Raw genomic sequence first — 17,520 nt, 5'->3', positions numbered from 1 at the left:
TGTTGGGCCTAAACCGCTACTGCATATAGTCAAATATCTCTGAAATATATTTCTATTCAGATAAGTCTGTCAGGTTTATCTTTTTGTGTGCGGTAAACGATCTTTGCCACTTGTTGACTTTAGCAAACAACGTTCATGACCTATTTGACCTCGTCTGTTACAGAATATACACAAGTCAAAGGCGGAGACGAATTGCAAATTTGCCGTCTGTGTTCAGAGGAGTTCCACATCACATCACCAATTAAGATACGAACGATTGGTAGAAACAATGGAATACAAAGCGGCGCCTCAACCGTGCGATATAAATCACAGAATAAATGAAAATAGAGAACTATTTGAAATGGGATATTGTAGAATGCAAAACCAGGCGGCTTGTTGGGTATTATGACGATCAATTTAGTGATAGCAACTCTGTATCGGCACGCCTTATAGTTGGTTAAGTAATCTGGCGAATTGTTGTCTGGTCTTTACTCTCTCGTTAAATAACTAGAAAAAAAATGCGTCTACGTGTGAGGCAATATAAACTAAACAGGAGCCAGTTTTTTATACTATGTCTTAAATTGATGCACTCCAGGGACATAAACGGAAAAAGAATCTCGCTTCTGACTTGAGTTTGCAATGTAAATGAAATATACTAGGTTAGAGGTTACTTCTATCCTTTCTTGTTTATTTTGTTATAGACAGGTGCCAGATATGAAAATACGGCACTTTCTGGAAATGAGTCATTGTGCTAGTAAGAGTCCTCTCTTTACTTTGTACAACTAAACAGGCCTTAAACTAACTCTTTTTATTTTCTTTTCTGGTACCTCCTTGAATGAAAACTAAGTGAAAACTAAATGAAGAAAAACTCAGCTCAAAACAAATTGTACAAACAGGTTCAGAATATACCCCCCCCCCGCCTATATTCCCCCTAGATTATGAAACATAACTTTTTTGGCATTTTCAATAAAGAAAAAATTTTAATTTTTCATTTAAAACATCGAAAGAAACAACAAAAACATAGGAGACGATTGAACCCCCCTCCTAAATGGGTGCCCCTGTATTCTAGCAAGCTAAAAGACAAAAGAAGAACACAATGCATTTCCAGAATTTCCTGGGCCAGGACTGTTTCTCAGCCAAATTATCATTATCCAACAATTTTATTGGATTTCGCATTCCCATTTTCATTACCACTTTCTTTGGTTAAATAATTAACTGAAATCAAGAGGAAGCACCTCTGAAAATAAAATAAATATAAATTGTGTAAATACAATGAAGCAAGAATTTTGTTATATAGTTTTTTTCAATATTAAGCGGTGGCGTCAATTTAGGAGTGAGGCAGGGGGCATTGTCCACCGAAATCCCCTCATAAGCTTCAAAAATACTTATTTTCATTGGAAAATGGCTTTTTGGTACCTTTATAGACAAAATCGAAAAACAACAAAATGCCCCTCCCCTGATATTAAAACTCATTTTGCCCACCTCCTCCATAACTCACATGAATTGAAACAACTAATATTAAATAGATGATTCTGTCCATAGCTTCGTTCCACAAATGTTTCACAAATATAGCCTTGGTTCGTTATTTGTAGGGTTCATTTTCGATTCAGAAAAAACCAGCAATCCTGGGGCAAATGCACGCTTTTTCAAAGGGAAAATAATGGTAGTGGATTCTTTTCAAAATTAAATCGTGTTCAAAATTAGGAACAGAGTTTAAAATGCGTTCTTTTTTAATGATTTCTTATTAAAAATTGCAAGCAAAGTTCATAAATACCATCAGATAACTATGACAAAACCCCATTAGAATTTTGACAGAGCCATCCTATCCCATCTTTTCAGTCATTTTGGACTTGGATATACAGCAGCAAATAGATTTTGTCAAAAAATATTATCCAAAAAAAATTGACAAAAACATTTATTAATATTCTTTGACAATATAATTGTCTAAATACTAATAACTAAAAAAAAATGCTTATCTTAACCACAATCACTTCGACCATCCAAAAAAGACAACCAGCAAACAAGGTAGGAGCGGTTAATCCATTTAAGTCTGATACTAATTTAAAGTTTCCTACAGAGCCGATATTAAATCATCAGCTAAAAATAGCCAAAAAAAGTAACAAGTTATCTTTTATTGTGCTTAAATATTTACTGAGGCTATCGGTTACTACATCCAATTAATAGGAGGCAAACTGATGCCAAAAAAAGCCCAGTGAATCGACAATTTTATAAATACACGGTAAAAACTTCCAGCGATTAATAATCATTCAAGTTCGAAGTCAAGATTCGAGTTATAAATTCCACTAAACGTTGTTTAGTGGATGAGAGCTAGGCTAAGGTAAGGCATTGGTGTCAATTCACGAAAATTAGGGGGAAAATATTTTTCAATATCTAGGGCGGGCTTTTTTTTCAATTTTCTCAATGAATATACACCCAAAATGCCAGGTTTCAAAAAAGAAATTTATGGGGAGAGGAGGGGGGCTTAAATATTAAAGGGAAAGGCACCCCTTCATTTGATGCCACTGAAAATATTCCGAACAGAACACAACAAAAACAAACAAGAGTCAATAAATTGAGCAAAATGGGACAAACAATTAAGCATTAAAAACATAAAATGATTCAAAACAAAGATTACAATGAAGTTGGCAAAAAAACACATTACTACAAAAAAAGACATGAGCACCAAAAAGTTAAAAAATTTAGTAAAACATTTAAATAAATTAAAAATATCAATAAAACATCAAAGACAAGATGAACGAGAGAATTATATAGAAAACAAAAATGGGTGCTATTGGGTGGTTTACTAGTTAGTTTGGTACTAAAGGGGGAAAAGTATTTTCATAAGTTGAAGCAAAGCAGGTATTGGGCCGCAGAACTGGTTCAGACTGCGAATCAGCAGGGGACGTGCGGAGTCTCAATGGAGGGGGGGGGGTCTTTCGGAAAAAAATCGTGCGAAAAATTATGCTTAGGGCTCGTTCTTGAACTAATTCAATTTTTTCGGACTCTTTCTCTGCAATATCAGGGTGCCAAACCAGACGCTCATATTCGAATACAAGGCGAAAAAAGAAAGCATAAATCTTTAAAGACAGAGAGGCTTAAAGAGAGCCTTTATAAATGGGCTTAAGAAGAGAGATGGAAGCATTAGCTTTGCAGATGATATTTAAAATTGATCGCCCATTTTAAAATTGAGATACCAAGTAATTTCAAGGGGGACACCGAAAATTCAGGAGGGATAGGATTAATAAAAAGGGGCGAGGATTTAATGAAACACGTTGGCACTGTCATAGATTTAGAAAGTTGATTCTTATGTCTGAATATGAAACATCACGCGCAACGTCACTGAGGATGGTTGCACGTTAATTTTTATAGCAGGTTTCTACCACCTTTTCCGAGAATCGGGAAATTCCTGTTAATCGCGACTGTCTTAAAGCTCTTGCTCGGCAACGTTGCCAGCGTGGATGGAGCCAGACGTCAGCGCCGTTAATTGTCTCCACAATGCTCCTTACTGAGCAAGGGCTGGAGCTTCATCGGGGTGGATGTTCTGATAATGAGTTGACCGCAGACGATATCCGCAGTCTTATGCGTGATCTACATCTGGGGCGTTTCCAGCCATTTGCGTTGGGTCGAAGATGAATAGAGTGGGCCAGCGAAGTAGATGATTGCACCAGTGCAGCGAGCGAGACTCGAGCTGCTCAGACAAGGGGTGGTCATTTAAAAGACTAGAGGATCTCCCAGTTCTGTACCCTGTTAAACCATCTAACACGTTCGATTTTACGGTGGTATTTCGTTAGGACAACATCTGCCATAATTACAAGTCTCTGATGAGCATAGCTTAACACTATCTATCTTTGCAGAGCAAGATTGTTAACCTAAACTAAAAATACGAGGACCTAAGGAAGTATGTCAGGGTACTCAATTGTGGAAAGGGAGAGGGTTGCATTAATGCTTTAGATAGCTAACAGCTTACGATCTGTTCGATAAGGAAGAGGCAGCCAACTTGACAAGGAATATACAATACTGGATTAAGTTTATAAGCTAATACATTTGGAATAATACATTAGAATAATACATTATGGAATAAGGACAAATGCTTTTCAGAGATTGATCACTGAAAAGCACAAGGTCCCATTATATAGGAAAGAGTTTATGTCCAGTTTGAGTCCTAACGTTGATAATTGCTTTCAATAAAGTAAAAGCAATAACACTTTTTTTTTATGGGAAATTTTTTAAGAGCTAAAATTTATAATTATTTCTAATTTCTTTTGTTAAGTAGGTCTTCTTTTTTCCACCAAGTTTCTGTCATATATGTTAAATTTCAGGTACGTACACAGGGGGGGGGGGGGGTCATATTCGAAATAAAAAACTTAGTCTTTACAATCTAGTCTTTGAAAAAAATCAGTTGGGGGGAGTTTGAACTGAATACACTAAGTCTTTGCAAAACGGATCTTTGAAAAAAAAATTAGTGGAAGAGGGGGGTTGAAATAAATACACTTAGTCTTTGCAAGCTAATATTTAAAAAAAAATCACTTGGGGGGGGAATTTTTGGTATTTTTCGATCAGACTGAGATTCATCCTCCAGGTTTGGAGAGAGAGAGAAAAAAGAGCGACACAGCTTTAGTTGCAGCAACTCAAAAGTTTGCTTCATTGTCGAATTGAGGCTTACAAACTCCCACCCCTAAATCAATCATCATTGACAATTGGTCGACCTGCTTTCCCAGTGTTTCATTATATCAGTAGTCTTTACTTTAATTCTCTCTTTCATAAAGCTACATGTCTTGTTTTCTTACTGGAACAAATACTAAAAAATTAAGTTTTTGACATCGAGGTTGTTTTTTTGTAATATCTGTTAAGCTCAAAGAAAAATCGCCCTTGCTATAGAAAAAAAAGTATTGTTAGCAATCAATCAACCTGTAAGCCAATAAGCTCCTCCGTTAGCTTGCCCCCCTTCAGCAAACATGAAAATCCCGGGAGCGTACCACATATAGCGGAAGTATGCCATGCGTGGCTTGAAGAGGTACAGGGCGGTGGAAGTATCCCATGCGTGGCGGAACAAGTGGCATTCCGAGATACATTTCAGGTGACAGAGAGTGGGCAACCCCAACGAAGAGCCCTTCTCCTGTGAAATCTGTTCTTCGTAGTTTCAAGTAACTACAAAGACTAGACTGTCTTTTATTGATAGGCTACGTGGAAATAGAACCCAGAATTTGTATGAGGAAATGAGGGAAAAGTCCTTATTTCTTGAAAACAATTTTACGTATATAACTTAAGGTATATTGAACTGTTGTATCCAATTGAAATAAATAAGATAAAATTATAGGTAAGTTATTTAACGAGAAAAAAGGGCGAATACTTTAGAACGGGAACAAGTTTATTTGGCACCTGTTTTTTATGTAAAAAAGAAGCACTGTGTTTATATAATTACTGTTTGTTTTAAATAAGGAAGTTTGTGGGCGATGTGTTACCTTCGGGGTTAGTACCCACATATCCTAAGATTTCAGAAATACTTCCGCACCTTCTTTACGTATTTCTCATGTTTTTTTCTTTTAGGCCTCTATTTCAGAGTAATGGGTCACTCCCAAGATAAATTTCAATACATGTGCCTGGGTTTAACTCAGGGGCGTGTCCAGGGGGGAAACAAATATTTCAGTGGTTTCTAGATGTGTTTAAAAATCTAGATAAAAAAAACATATACCCTTCTCCCTCCAAACAAATATTATTGTAGTAAATCCTTCCCCCTCTCGAACAAAAACTCTTTTGGTATGTTCCTCCCACCCGAGCAAAAATCCTGGATACAGTCACGGTTGAAATATAGTGCTTCATATGCTTGTGCTGCATGAAAGAGTATGCTAAGCGCTAAAGATGAGCTCCCATTGAACAGCAGTAAATTCAAATAACAATATTTGAAACAAAATTCTTGCCCGTATGCTACGAATGCTTTCAATTTTTTTAGCTATCATTCAATAGTAGCAAAAAAGATTCAACAAGTTTTGTAATCAAACAGTTCGTGGTAACGAACTGTAGTAAGGAGCGACCCGGCTCAATAGCAACTGAAACTCTAAGAAATGGAATTCTGATACCGATAGTTACATTAAAAGAATCACATTTTAACGCTGATTTAAAATATATAAGTTTCATCAAATTTATTTTTACCCATCAAAAGTTACGAGCCTGAGAAAATTTGTCTGATTTTAGAAAATAGGAGGAAACACCCCTTAAAAGTGACAGAATCTTAACGAAAGAGTCTGACTTTTTCTCTCAACTCTACTTTTTAAAACAATAAAAAGTTTAGCGTAAAGAGCGGGGCGTTGAGGGGGGAACAGCCCCTTTCATATACGGAGTAATTTCTTTTCGCTTTAATGTTGCTTCTTACTTTCAGTTAAAGAACTTTTTTTTTATTTAATTGTTCTCCAAAAGATAGCTCAATCGGAAATGTTGCCAAGCACGACCAACATGCATCATTGATTTCTCTTCTGCAAAATGATAGTTTCAGACAAAAAGAGGGAACACTTTGCAATCGAAAGAGCAAAAAACATTTGTCCCATGAAATCGGCTTAGAGAAGCCGGAAGAAAATTAGATGAGATTTGGAAAGCTGACAATAAAATCGAAACTTTTCCAACATTTGTATTTTCCGTCTCAATAAACCTTATTCTAAGAAGATTTTTCTCTTCTTACAAAAGAGCTTGATTGAACAGTCCTCCTTCATTAGGTTAATATAACTGATTTCGTTTTTTCCGTAAGAGTATGACATAGAACCTAAAGATAAAATAGTTGGTCTACAATTGCAGACCTTATTCTAGGGGAATTGGGAGCTCTATCTGTCCCCTGTTTTATAGAATGAGAGGGGGGCTTGGAAAAAATGCTCTTTGAGAAATAAATAGGTCATTCCAGGGTAAAAATATACGAACCTAAAGTAATTGTAAATGCCACCATAAGCAGGAATTTATTCCAGCCCGGATTAAGTTTAGAACCTGAATTCGTTTAAACAGCAGAAGATGAGCAAGAAAAGATGGTCCAAAGACAGCAAAAAATGGGGAAAAAAACTAGGAAATCGTGAAAGTCAGAAAAATGCCTAATTTTTTTACTAATATACTGGTTCTTATATTGATTGATGTTTCCCTGTGCTGCTATTCTTTATTTAGGGGAACACCCAACTCCCCTTGTTTTCAACTTGTCAGTAATAGAAAATTTAGTGTGTAAAATAGGGGTGCAAAACACTACTGTTTTACTGACCCAATCTTTTTTTAATTAGGTAAATAGGCTGAGGAAGTAGATAGTACAAAAGTTTAATTTTTCTGTAACTTCTAAATTAAATTTTAAAATAAAGTTTAATATATTTTTTTTTTCAATTTGCCCTATTGTACGACACGCCAGTTATCTAATTTGTTTGGATCTAAAAAAGATTGTAAAGAATGAGTGGTTATTATACTTAAAATAAAATTATATTAAATGAATTCACAAAGTCGTGGTGAAAACTGGCAATAGATATCCACGTAGATACTGATGATGTCAACGTTGTTACTTCAATCTATTTCATGAGACACGCCTTTATCTACTAAACAAAAAGTTACACAACAAAAAAAACAAACAAATAGAAATACAGTTGACAAACACTCCTCCTCCATCCTACCCCGTCCAAGTCATCTATTTTGGTTGCCCCACAAGACATCAGACAGCTTGACGAAATTCAGAGTGAGACGAGTCAAAGTGGCTGCTTGATTCTTGGAGGATAAACTAGAAACTGACAATCAGCACGGCCAAAACAATCGTTGAATCTCTTCATTTAGTGCTGAAAATTCAAATGCTCCTGTAATTGAGATAAACATGTTTATCCTGGAAGCCTAACCGTATAGCTAGGATCGCCCAGGCTCGTTTGCGGCGCTTGAAACATCAATAAAGCATCTCCACTTCCTCTTGAGCTGAATTGCAGTGACTGCTGGACTGCAGTGGCTATATCTGTCAATTTGTAGCAAACTTAACTTCCCTTTTATGGGTAAAATAAGTGTTTTTTAAGTCTCATCCATACTGAAAAAGTTTTCTTCTTTTAAGAGGAAACTTGTGAATATGATCAAATCTCATAAGTAATTCAAATTGTAATTTTGTGGGAAGAGCAATGCCAATTGGAGGGAGAGGGCTCAGCTAGTGTTAGAGGTGTAGGTGAACCCACTCTAAATTGGCTCGTATACTGTTAAGAAAATGCTGCTCGTACACAACATCATGGGAAAGGTAACATGAATCTGTGTCGGTGATACCAATTATAAATAGATAAATCGTAGTTTATGCTTCCAGATCATGAGGACGACAATGTGCCACTTTTTTAGATTTGTCGGTGGCCCTTTTGTGATTACTATAGAAGGAAATATACTAGAGTTTTTTTTTTTCTTTCATTCACTTGACCCGATATCGATTCGATAGCAATCGTCTCGGCTTAAAGGCGCCAAAGACAAGATTTACTCTTTGGCGCACACCGCCGGAGTTGTGCGATTTATATGGTTTTATCGTTCTCTTCAATGAAAAATATCACTCTGAAATCAGAAGAGTTTATCTAGCTGCCAAATTTAATGAGATCCAATTTCTAGTTGATTCCTCAAATCAATTTACGAGATTGTTTTTTATTTATTTTTTTTTTTTTTTTTTTTTTTTTTTTTTTTTTTTTTTTTTAACTGAAAGCAGGGGCAGATGGTTCAACTTGACGTTGTTACAAGAATGCACAAATTTTACACGTTGTTAATGCATAGAAAGATTTCGTCTTTGGGGCAGAGAGTGGCATCAGCCCTGTCATGACATTTTCTAGAGGGGAGTGGCAAGTGTTACCAGGAGTTTTCTTTTTACCAAGATTTCAATATGGAATATCTCATTTCATTGTCTATCAATTATTCTTGTATGTCTTTTGTTTCCCAGGGGAGATTGCCACCCTGCTCCCCTTAGAGGGTGTAAACATACAGGATGTATGAAGATTATAACGATAGGTTAAACTTGCATTACTTGAATCTGTTCCAGTTGTTTAGGGGTACACACACACACAAAGTGTCCTTGCACGCAGGTCCGCTTTAAAATAGATAGTCAAACCAGCCTACTCTACATAAAAAAAAATATATAGCGTGAAAGCTGTTTCCAATTATCTGTTCAAACAATATTAATTAATTAACTGTTAATTATATATGTATATATATATATATATATATATATATATATATATATATATATATATATATATATATATATATATATATATATATATATATATATATATATATATATATAATATATGTATATATATATAATATGTAATAAAATATATAATATAATATATTATTAATATTATTAATTAATATAATATATTATGATGATATAATTATATGTAATATATGTAATATACAATAATATAATATGTATTATATATATAATACATAATAGTATATCAAACAGTTCGTGGTAACGAACTGTAGTAAGGAGCGACCCGGCTCAATAGCAACCAAGACTCTAAAAAATGGGGTTTTGATATCGATAGCTACATCAAAAGATTCGCATTTTAAGGCTGATTTTAAATATATAAGTTTGATCAAGTTTAGTCTTACCCATCAAAAGTTACAAGCCTGAGAAAATTTGCCTTATTTTAAAAAATAGGGGAAACAACCCCTAAAAGTCATAGAATCTTAACGAAAATCACACCATCAGATTCAGTGTATGAGAGAACCCTGTTGTAGAAGTTTCAAGCTCCCATCTACAAAAATGTGGAATTTCGTATTTTTTTGCCAGAAGACAAATCACGGGTGCGTGTTTATTTGTTTGTTTGTTTGTTGTTTTTTTTGTTTTTTTTTCCCAGGGGTCATCGTATCGACCAAGTGGTCCTAGAATGTCGCAAGAGGGCTCAAAAATGAGCGTGGGAGGGGGCCTAGGTGCCCTCCAATTTTTCGGTCACTTAAAAGGGCACTAGAAGTTTGACTCTTTGCCACAATTCTGCTTTTTAAAACAATTAAAAACTTTAGCGTAAAGAGCAAGGGATTGTGGAGGGGACAACCCATTTCATATACGGAGTAATTTCTGTTCGTTTTAAGTTTTAATGTCGCTCCTTACTTTCAGTTAAAAAAACTAGTTTTTTTATGTAATTCCTGAACGTTTTTGAATTAATGCATGTTTGATTTTGGCTCTCCACACATAAATTATTAAAATGAAATTTGCATATTAATTCCTTTTTTGGCTAAATGGCTTTCTCTTAGTTTTGATCAGACGATTTTGAAAAATAAGGGGTGGGGAAAGCCTAGTTGCCCTGCAATTTTTCGGTTACATAAAAAGGCAACTATAAATTTTAATTTTTAACGAATGTTTTTATTAGTAAAAAATATACGTAACTTAAGAATTAGCTTACGTAACAAACTTTTATATTCTTAAATTTGTATTGTGTATATAAGGGGGTTTGTATCCTCGTTAATACCTCGCTCTTTGCACTAAATCGTAAGTTGTGTCCCTATTCTTTAAGAATGGCCCCTGAATCCAAAAGGCCGTAGAATAAATAGTTGAAATTACTAAAAATACTATAGCATAAAGAGCGATGTATTTATCTCCTCCTAAATACCTCGCTCTTTATGCTAAAGTATTTTTGGAACCCCTCACATGCGTAATAATCTCTGTTCGTTTTAAGTTTCAATACTACTCCTTACTTTCAATTGAAAAAACTTTTCTATGTTTATTTTTTCATTTTTTTTATAGTAATTTTAGAAAATCCTGCGCCCTTTTCATTGAATTTCTGTTCCCCCATGACATATTTCTCCAAGGAAAGATCCTCCCACATAGCTCCCTTCCCTCAACCCCACCCCCAAAACAAAAAAAAATCCCCTTAAAACGCTGTACACTTCCCAGTAACCATTATTATATGTAAACACTGGCCGAAGTGTGCAACTTGTAGCCCCTCCCCCGGGGACTGTGGGGGAGTAAGTCATTCCCAAAGACATAGTTATTATTGTTTTTGACTATGCGGAACAAAATGGCTATCTCAAAATTTTGATCCGTTGACTTTGGAGAAAAATGAGCGTGGGAGGGGGGCTAGGTGCCCTCCAATTTTTCGGTCACTTAAAAGGGCACTAGAAGTTTGACTCTTTGCCACAATTCTGCTTTTTAAAACAATTAAAAACTTTAGCGTAAAGAGCAAGGGATTGTGGAGGGGACAACCCATTTCATATACGGAGTAATTTCTGTTCGTTTTAAGTTTTAATGTCCCTCCTTACTTTCAGTTAAAAAAAACTAGTTTTTTTATGTAATATATATATTAAGCCAGCCTCCTCTACATAGAAAAAAATAATATAACGTGAAAGCTGTTTTCAATCATCTGTTCAAACTTACTGAGCTTAACTATATATATATATATATATATATATATATATATATATATATATATATATATATATATATATATATATATATATATATATATATATATATATAAAGCTAAGCTCAATAAGCTTGAACAGATAATAGGATAAGCTTGAACAGACTAAATAAAAAAACAAGTTTTTTTTAACTGAAAGTAAGGACCGACATTAAAACTTAAAGCGAACAAAAATTACTCCGTATATGAAAGGGGCTCCCTCTTCAACGCCCCGCTCTTTGCTGCAAAGGTTTGACTCTTTCTCTCAACTCTACTTTTTAAAACAGTAAAAACTTTAGCGTATATATTAAATTAAAATTTAATATATATTAAAATTTGATGTAACTATTGATATAAAAATTTCGTTTTTTAGAGTTTCGGTTACTATTGAGCCGGGTCGCTCCTTACTACAGTTCGTTACCACGAACTGTTTTATAATTGCTATATTATATCACAGCTTTCACGCTATATTATTTTTTTGTGTAGAGTAGGCTGGTTTGATTATTCATTTTGAAGCGGACCGGCGTGCAAGGACACTTTTCTTAGGGAGTGGGCTCAGACCTTAATGAAAAATTGGTCAGTGATCCTTATATATAATAACCATTGGTATTACGAGTGAAGGGGGCCTGTGCCCCCGTAGATTTTGATAAATACCGTATTAGCTTGTGTTTTCAAGAAAAATGCCTTTTTTGGTAGTTTCATTGAAAAAATTGAAGGGGACAAATCGTACCCCTTAGGAATTGAAAGAGTACATTTGCCTATCCCCTAATTTTCCTGAATTGACGCCACTGACCCTGAATTAACTTTGACGAGCATTTGCTTACACAATCCACATGATAATACTGCATACAGGCAATCCAAACCTTTGAGAATTAGGGAGAGGAATACTGTAACGGGAATCAATTGTTTAATTATATATCGTCAGTCGGGTATCAAAAGGTCGTATCTCCATAATTTAAAATTTTCAGAAGAGCAAATAAAAAACCTCACAACTTTTTTTATTTTCCCTCCAATAACCATAAAACAAAAGCGGATTGATATGTAAAATCAATATTTATCAGAGTTTTGTTTTAAATATTTATCAATATTTATCAATATTTATCCGTTTTGTTTTACAGTTATCAGAGGGGAAATACAAAAGTTGTGAGGTTTTTTATTTGCTCTTCTAAAAATTTACAATGATGAAGATACGACCTTTTGATACCCGACTGATGGTATGGTCCCTAAGCGCCAATGCCTTAATTTTTGCACATGGACTCAGGCACAGAGCGTCAAAGACAACTACTAAAAGACCCAAGAATTGTAAAAGATGTGTCAAAATAGAAGATTTTATTCGAAATCCAATACAGAAATGGCATTACAGGCAAATAAATTGTTCAAAATTTGCGAACCTTTGTAAACATAATTTATAGCTAATTATCATGGAGACAACATTAACTAGTTAGCCATTTATATCAATATGTGTGAAACTTTGGCACGTAGACTGTAAAACAAGTACTATTAATGCAGACACCATTTACCTAGGTACATAGCATTACGGACAAGGAGCTTTTTGCAATTGTGAACCGAGGAACAGGAACTTTTTTTTTAAAACCTGAAAGTCAAAAGAGCAACGTCAGGTTTTTTTTAATCCGCGGTGCCAGGTTATATATTTAAAATCAGCATTAAAATGCAATTCTTTTGATGTAGCTATTGATATCAAAATTCAATTTTTTAGAGTTTTGGTTACTATTGAGCCGAGTCGCTCCTTACTACAGTTCGTTACCACGAACTGTTTGATCCGCGGTGCCAGGTGTAGTTAAATATCTGATTTGCCGCTAGTCTTTTATTGAGATTTTTATATGACCATTTAATCTTCTTCTGAAAGAGTCATCAGAGAAACTTTGAGGGTAACTTCCTCAGGAAGATCATACCAGGTTAAAGAGCAACTTCGGATGAAGAACGATACTTGGACCTAGTAAAGGGCGAATCATTAACCACAGTAATGAAACTTGAAAACTATGTTCTCAAGGGAAAAAAATTCTTGTGATCAAAACATTTCAAGAATGGCAACTATTACTTAGGTTTATCTTAATTGTAAAATTATATTACAAAAACAATCCGCAATACAAGCAGATTTCGAAAAAGAGCTTGAAACGCCTCGAAATCGCGTATCTTGAAATGAAAAGTGGATCACTGGAATCAAAATGGTCGAAACACTTCACCGGGGTATTTAACCCCCCCCCCCCATTTAGAAAACATGAGATAATCATATTTGAGCATGTGCATCATATATGTGTCCGGGGTAACTGAGCACTGCTACCGCATAGAAAGTTGTTCAACGGTTCATTTGGAAGCTAATGCTTATACGTACATGCTTTTTACAAATTATTCTCCATGACGGCATCGGAAAGTGTCATATGGCACCAAAAATGGCACTTTTGATGCCATTTCTGGAGTACAAAGGCTATTCCAGAAATGATCAATGCCCTTTCAGCAGAGATTTGCCCTCCTGAATACTCCCCTTCCAGTCCCCTTAACGAATGAAAACTAAAACTAAAAAGTACCTTAAAAAAGTGCCTAATAATTTCTTTTTAAATTTGATTAAGGAATAACAAGTAAGTTGTGTTTATATTAAAAGAAAGTCTAATTACAAAAACAATTTTCCAGAAATTTCTAAAGAGAACTACTATACCATTAAAATTGAAGAAGCGCCCCCTTTCAGAAATCACGCACACCAGGTGTACGTGCAAAGCATGGCGGAAACTGTGCCATAAGCTTGGCCACAGTATCTACCAAATCTTCAGACTTCAAGCAGGCGCTCGTCCTCGTCTGGGGAGACAGTCATCTGGCATGTTCTTCTTCACTTTGGCATCCCACCCAACTGGGTTTCCTTAATTTTAGACCCGTAGACGAAATTCAGAATCCGTGTTATGATTGGAGAGGGGATCACCAAAAGCTTTGAGACATCGGTCGGTACTCTACAAGGCTTCTCTCTTGGAGGGTATAATATAGAATGGGTCGAGTAATTTACCTATCTTGGTAGCTTACTCACTTCTGACAATAATCAAGAGAAGCCTTCCACTTTCGAATTTCAGCTTTAAAACCCTGATGCCCCCCTATCACCATTTATGCCTGTGAATTTTAGACACGTAAACAGATGATGAGGGTCACTTTGCTGAATTAAAAACAATTTTCATATCACTTTGCTGAATTAAAAACAATTTTCATATCACTTTGCTGACTTAAAAACAATTTTTATACGACGTAGTGCTGGAATCACTTACTATGATAGAATCTCCAACACCAATATTCTCCAATGTCTCAAAGTCAAACATATCATCCTCGAAGAAATAAAACTGCAACAACTTAGATGGCTAGGACTAATCAAGAGTATGGAAAGCACTCACCTCCCAAAGTTAGCCTTTGAAGGCCGTACACATGGTTCTTGTCCTAGAGGACGCCTCCCAAAGAAAAAGAAAGACTATTTTTCGTAGCTGAAAATGTCATATGTCAATCTGCACATAGCAGAAGACAGAAACTCCTATAGGAGTTACATTAAAAGACTGGTGAAAGAAGTAGCCCCAAAACGACGGTCGAGGACAGATGGAACCACAAAAGGTTCAGAATGTTTTATCTAATTGGTTCGATTGAACATGGTTCGATTGAACATTTCAATCGAGCTTGCAAGAATTGTTGTCTTGCCTAAGAAGAACAGAAATTTATTTTTGAGGGACAAGGGTCTTGAGGTTCTCTTATCAGTTAAATATTTTACCTTTCCCATCTTCGGGACAAATTTTGCAGCAATGTCCTGGTGGAAGTATAGGTTCTTTGCACGTAATTTTGGGACATTCGTTTTTGACATTCTTGCATACTGTCCGTCCTGTGATTCGCCGTTTTTTCTGCACCTACAAAGAGAATTAAATTTATTATTTTCAATTATAATCCTTTATTTATAGTTATACGACAAAGATGTCACAAAAATTTTTAGGAACTGAATGCACGAGTACAGACTCCACAACTTCGAATTTCATATAATATTACTGGTGGGTAACAAAATATTGATGGTGGGGTACGAAAGATAGGGTTCAATCCCTCTTTCTAGGGCTATAACGAGAGAAAGGTTGAGATAGCTAGGGCACGTATACAGATGAAGGGTGAAAGCTTGCCAAATATTGTCTTTGTTGGCCAACCGTCTAGGGCAAAACATTCTAGACCCCGAATAGGGCAGGAGGAAGTCGTAAGGAAAATGAGAACTTCCCGAGAGACTGTAAAGAGGGAAGCATTGAATACATCGTGATGAAAGAGGAGCGCGCACCGCTGTGTTGGCTTCAGGCGGCTCGGTGCTGCAAAGAATTAGTAGCAGTAGTAGTGCTGCTGGTAGACACGTCCTAAAAGTGGTAGGCCCGCGATCCCTTAGGCTCAATCCCCCTGCCGAATTCTTGAAGCTTTACTATTTCCTCTAGTATTTCTTATATTTTCCAAGTAATCCTTAGCTTTTAAGTGTCTTCCATCAAATAGAGTGCCTCGATTTTAATCACTAAAAAATTCCTGTGCACATAGTGCCCATCTTTTGTTCATATGTGTAGGAAGTTAGGATGAGAAAATTTCAATGAATCTTAAAAATGAGGTGCCTTTGAGGCTTCTCCTAGATACATCCTTGGGGATGACCTAGATTACACTCTTCCTTTTTCAACAGACGTGGGAGGAGGGGATACAGATAGGATTTTTCCATTTTTCTTATTTGTCTCTAATTCAGCCACAACTTTCTCTTGTTCATATTTCAGACATAGTCACTATGAATAAAATCTAGGTGTGTTCCATTCCTAAGTTAACACCTCAATTTTAAGAATGGGCTAGGTTCGTAAAAAAAGAAGACTTTTTGGCGTGTAGTTGTTTACAATCCATTCACAATTGTTTGCAATAAATAAAGTACAAGTCCAAACACGGTACTAGTCTGGTAATGAGTTTGCATAAATGTCCCACAGCTTAGCAAAAATGGCCAAGAATGAACCTCACCCAAAACCGGCCAAAATTTGCCAAGTCACATAATAGCCGTAAACATATCACATATTCAGACATTATCATCTAAGCTAATAAGAGAGAAAACATATATAGGTATACCTCGCATTATATATATATATATATATATATATATATATATATATATATATATATATATATATATATATATATATATATATATATAGCCTATATGATCTACAAGGATTACATAAATAGAGAATAATCATATTTAAATAGACGGAGCCCAACCCCTGCCGGTATTGTCTCACATTGTGGAAGGTTTAGTATTAAAGGGAGCAAAGTAATTTTTTTCATTTTCAGGGTATTAATACCCCGGACAAGGCCGTATCCAGAGGGGGGTAGGAGGTTTGAACTCCCCTGATATATTTATCTGACTCATAAAATCATAACAAAAATGAATTAGAAAAAACTGGTGAGTTTTTTAAGTTTTATTTGTACTCCTCCTCCCGAAAAACAGTTCTGGGCACGACCCTGACCCCAGCATACCTTTAACCAAGAGGCAAATGCAAAAATTAAGCCTATGGAGGCGATAGAGCTAATACCTTAAATTGTGATCTGGTAAAGCGAATACTTAATTTTGGATAGTTTTCACTTACGTTTTTACGTTTATCCAAATTTGTTGAAAGTAAACAGTATTAGAAGTCACAAACACTGTACAAATTTGCATTTTAAAATAATTAATTTTTAATTTTTTGCATTTATACAAAAAGTAAAAAAGTAAACTATCACAACTCAAAGATACTGTATTTTTATCTTTTTTAAATTTCCTCAGAATCCTTTGGGAGGAGGGGGAATTTTTTCTCCCTAGCCCTCCGGTCCCAGTAATCCATTCAAGATTTGATAATTATTTCAAGGGGAGGGGATGTCACAGTTTTGCTAAATAATTATCACTTCTATCTCAAAACGTTTTTTAAAATCATAATAAAAAGTAATCTATTGGACTGTTCATCTAATTCCCAGAAACTGTATTTCGGAAGTAAATTTCTAGACTCGGTTTATTTTAATGCTGGAGTGTTCATATTTTACTGAAAAACCTTTGAGCTTGCCTTTCTTTGAGGGTTATTTGGTGGCAAATTGTGACATATATATTATAGTTTTTATATCATATTTTATATTATATATTATTACTATATAATATCTTTTTAAATTTTAT

At 35.2% G+C, this 17,520-nt stretch overlaps 1 protein-coding gene across 1 annotated transcript in view; it reads right to left on the bottom strand.

Annotated features, from left to right (window-relative positions):
* LOC136027527 (dorsal-ventral patterning protein Sog-like) overlaps window positions 1–17,520 on the bottom strand; it is a 167,361-nt gene that overhangs the window by 84,689 nt on the left and 65,152 nt on the right. Inside the window, exon 4 of the mRNA XM_065704875.1 lies at window positions 15,097–15,229. Coding sequence (XP_065560947.1) covers window positions 15,097–15,229 — 133 coding nt within the window. The remainder of the gene's footprint in view (window positions 1–15,096; window positions 15,230–17,520) is intronic.

This window comes from Artemia franciscana, chromosome 5 (assembly GCF_032884065.1).
Source record: "Artemia franciscana chromosome 5, ASM3288406v1, whole genome shotgun sequence".
NCBI lineage: Eukaryota > Metazoa > Arthropoda > Branchiopoda > Anostraca > Artemiidae > Artemia > Artemia franciscana.
Note: the sequence above shows the minus strand (reverse complement) of the source record. Positions and strands in the feature narration are given on the sequence as shown.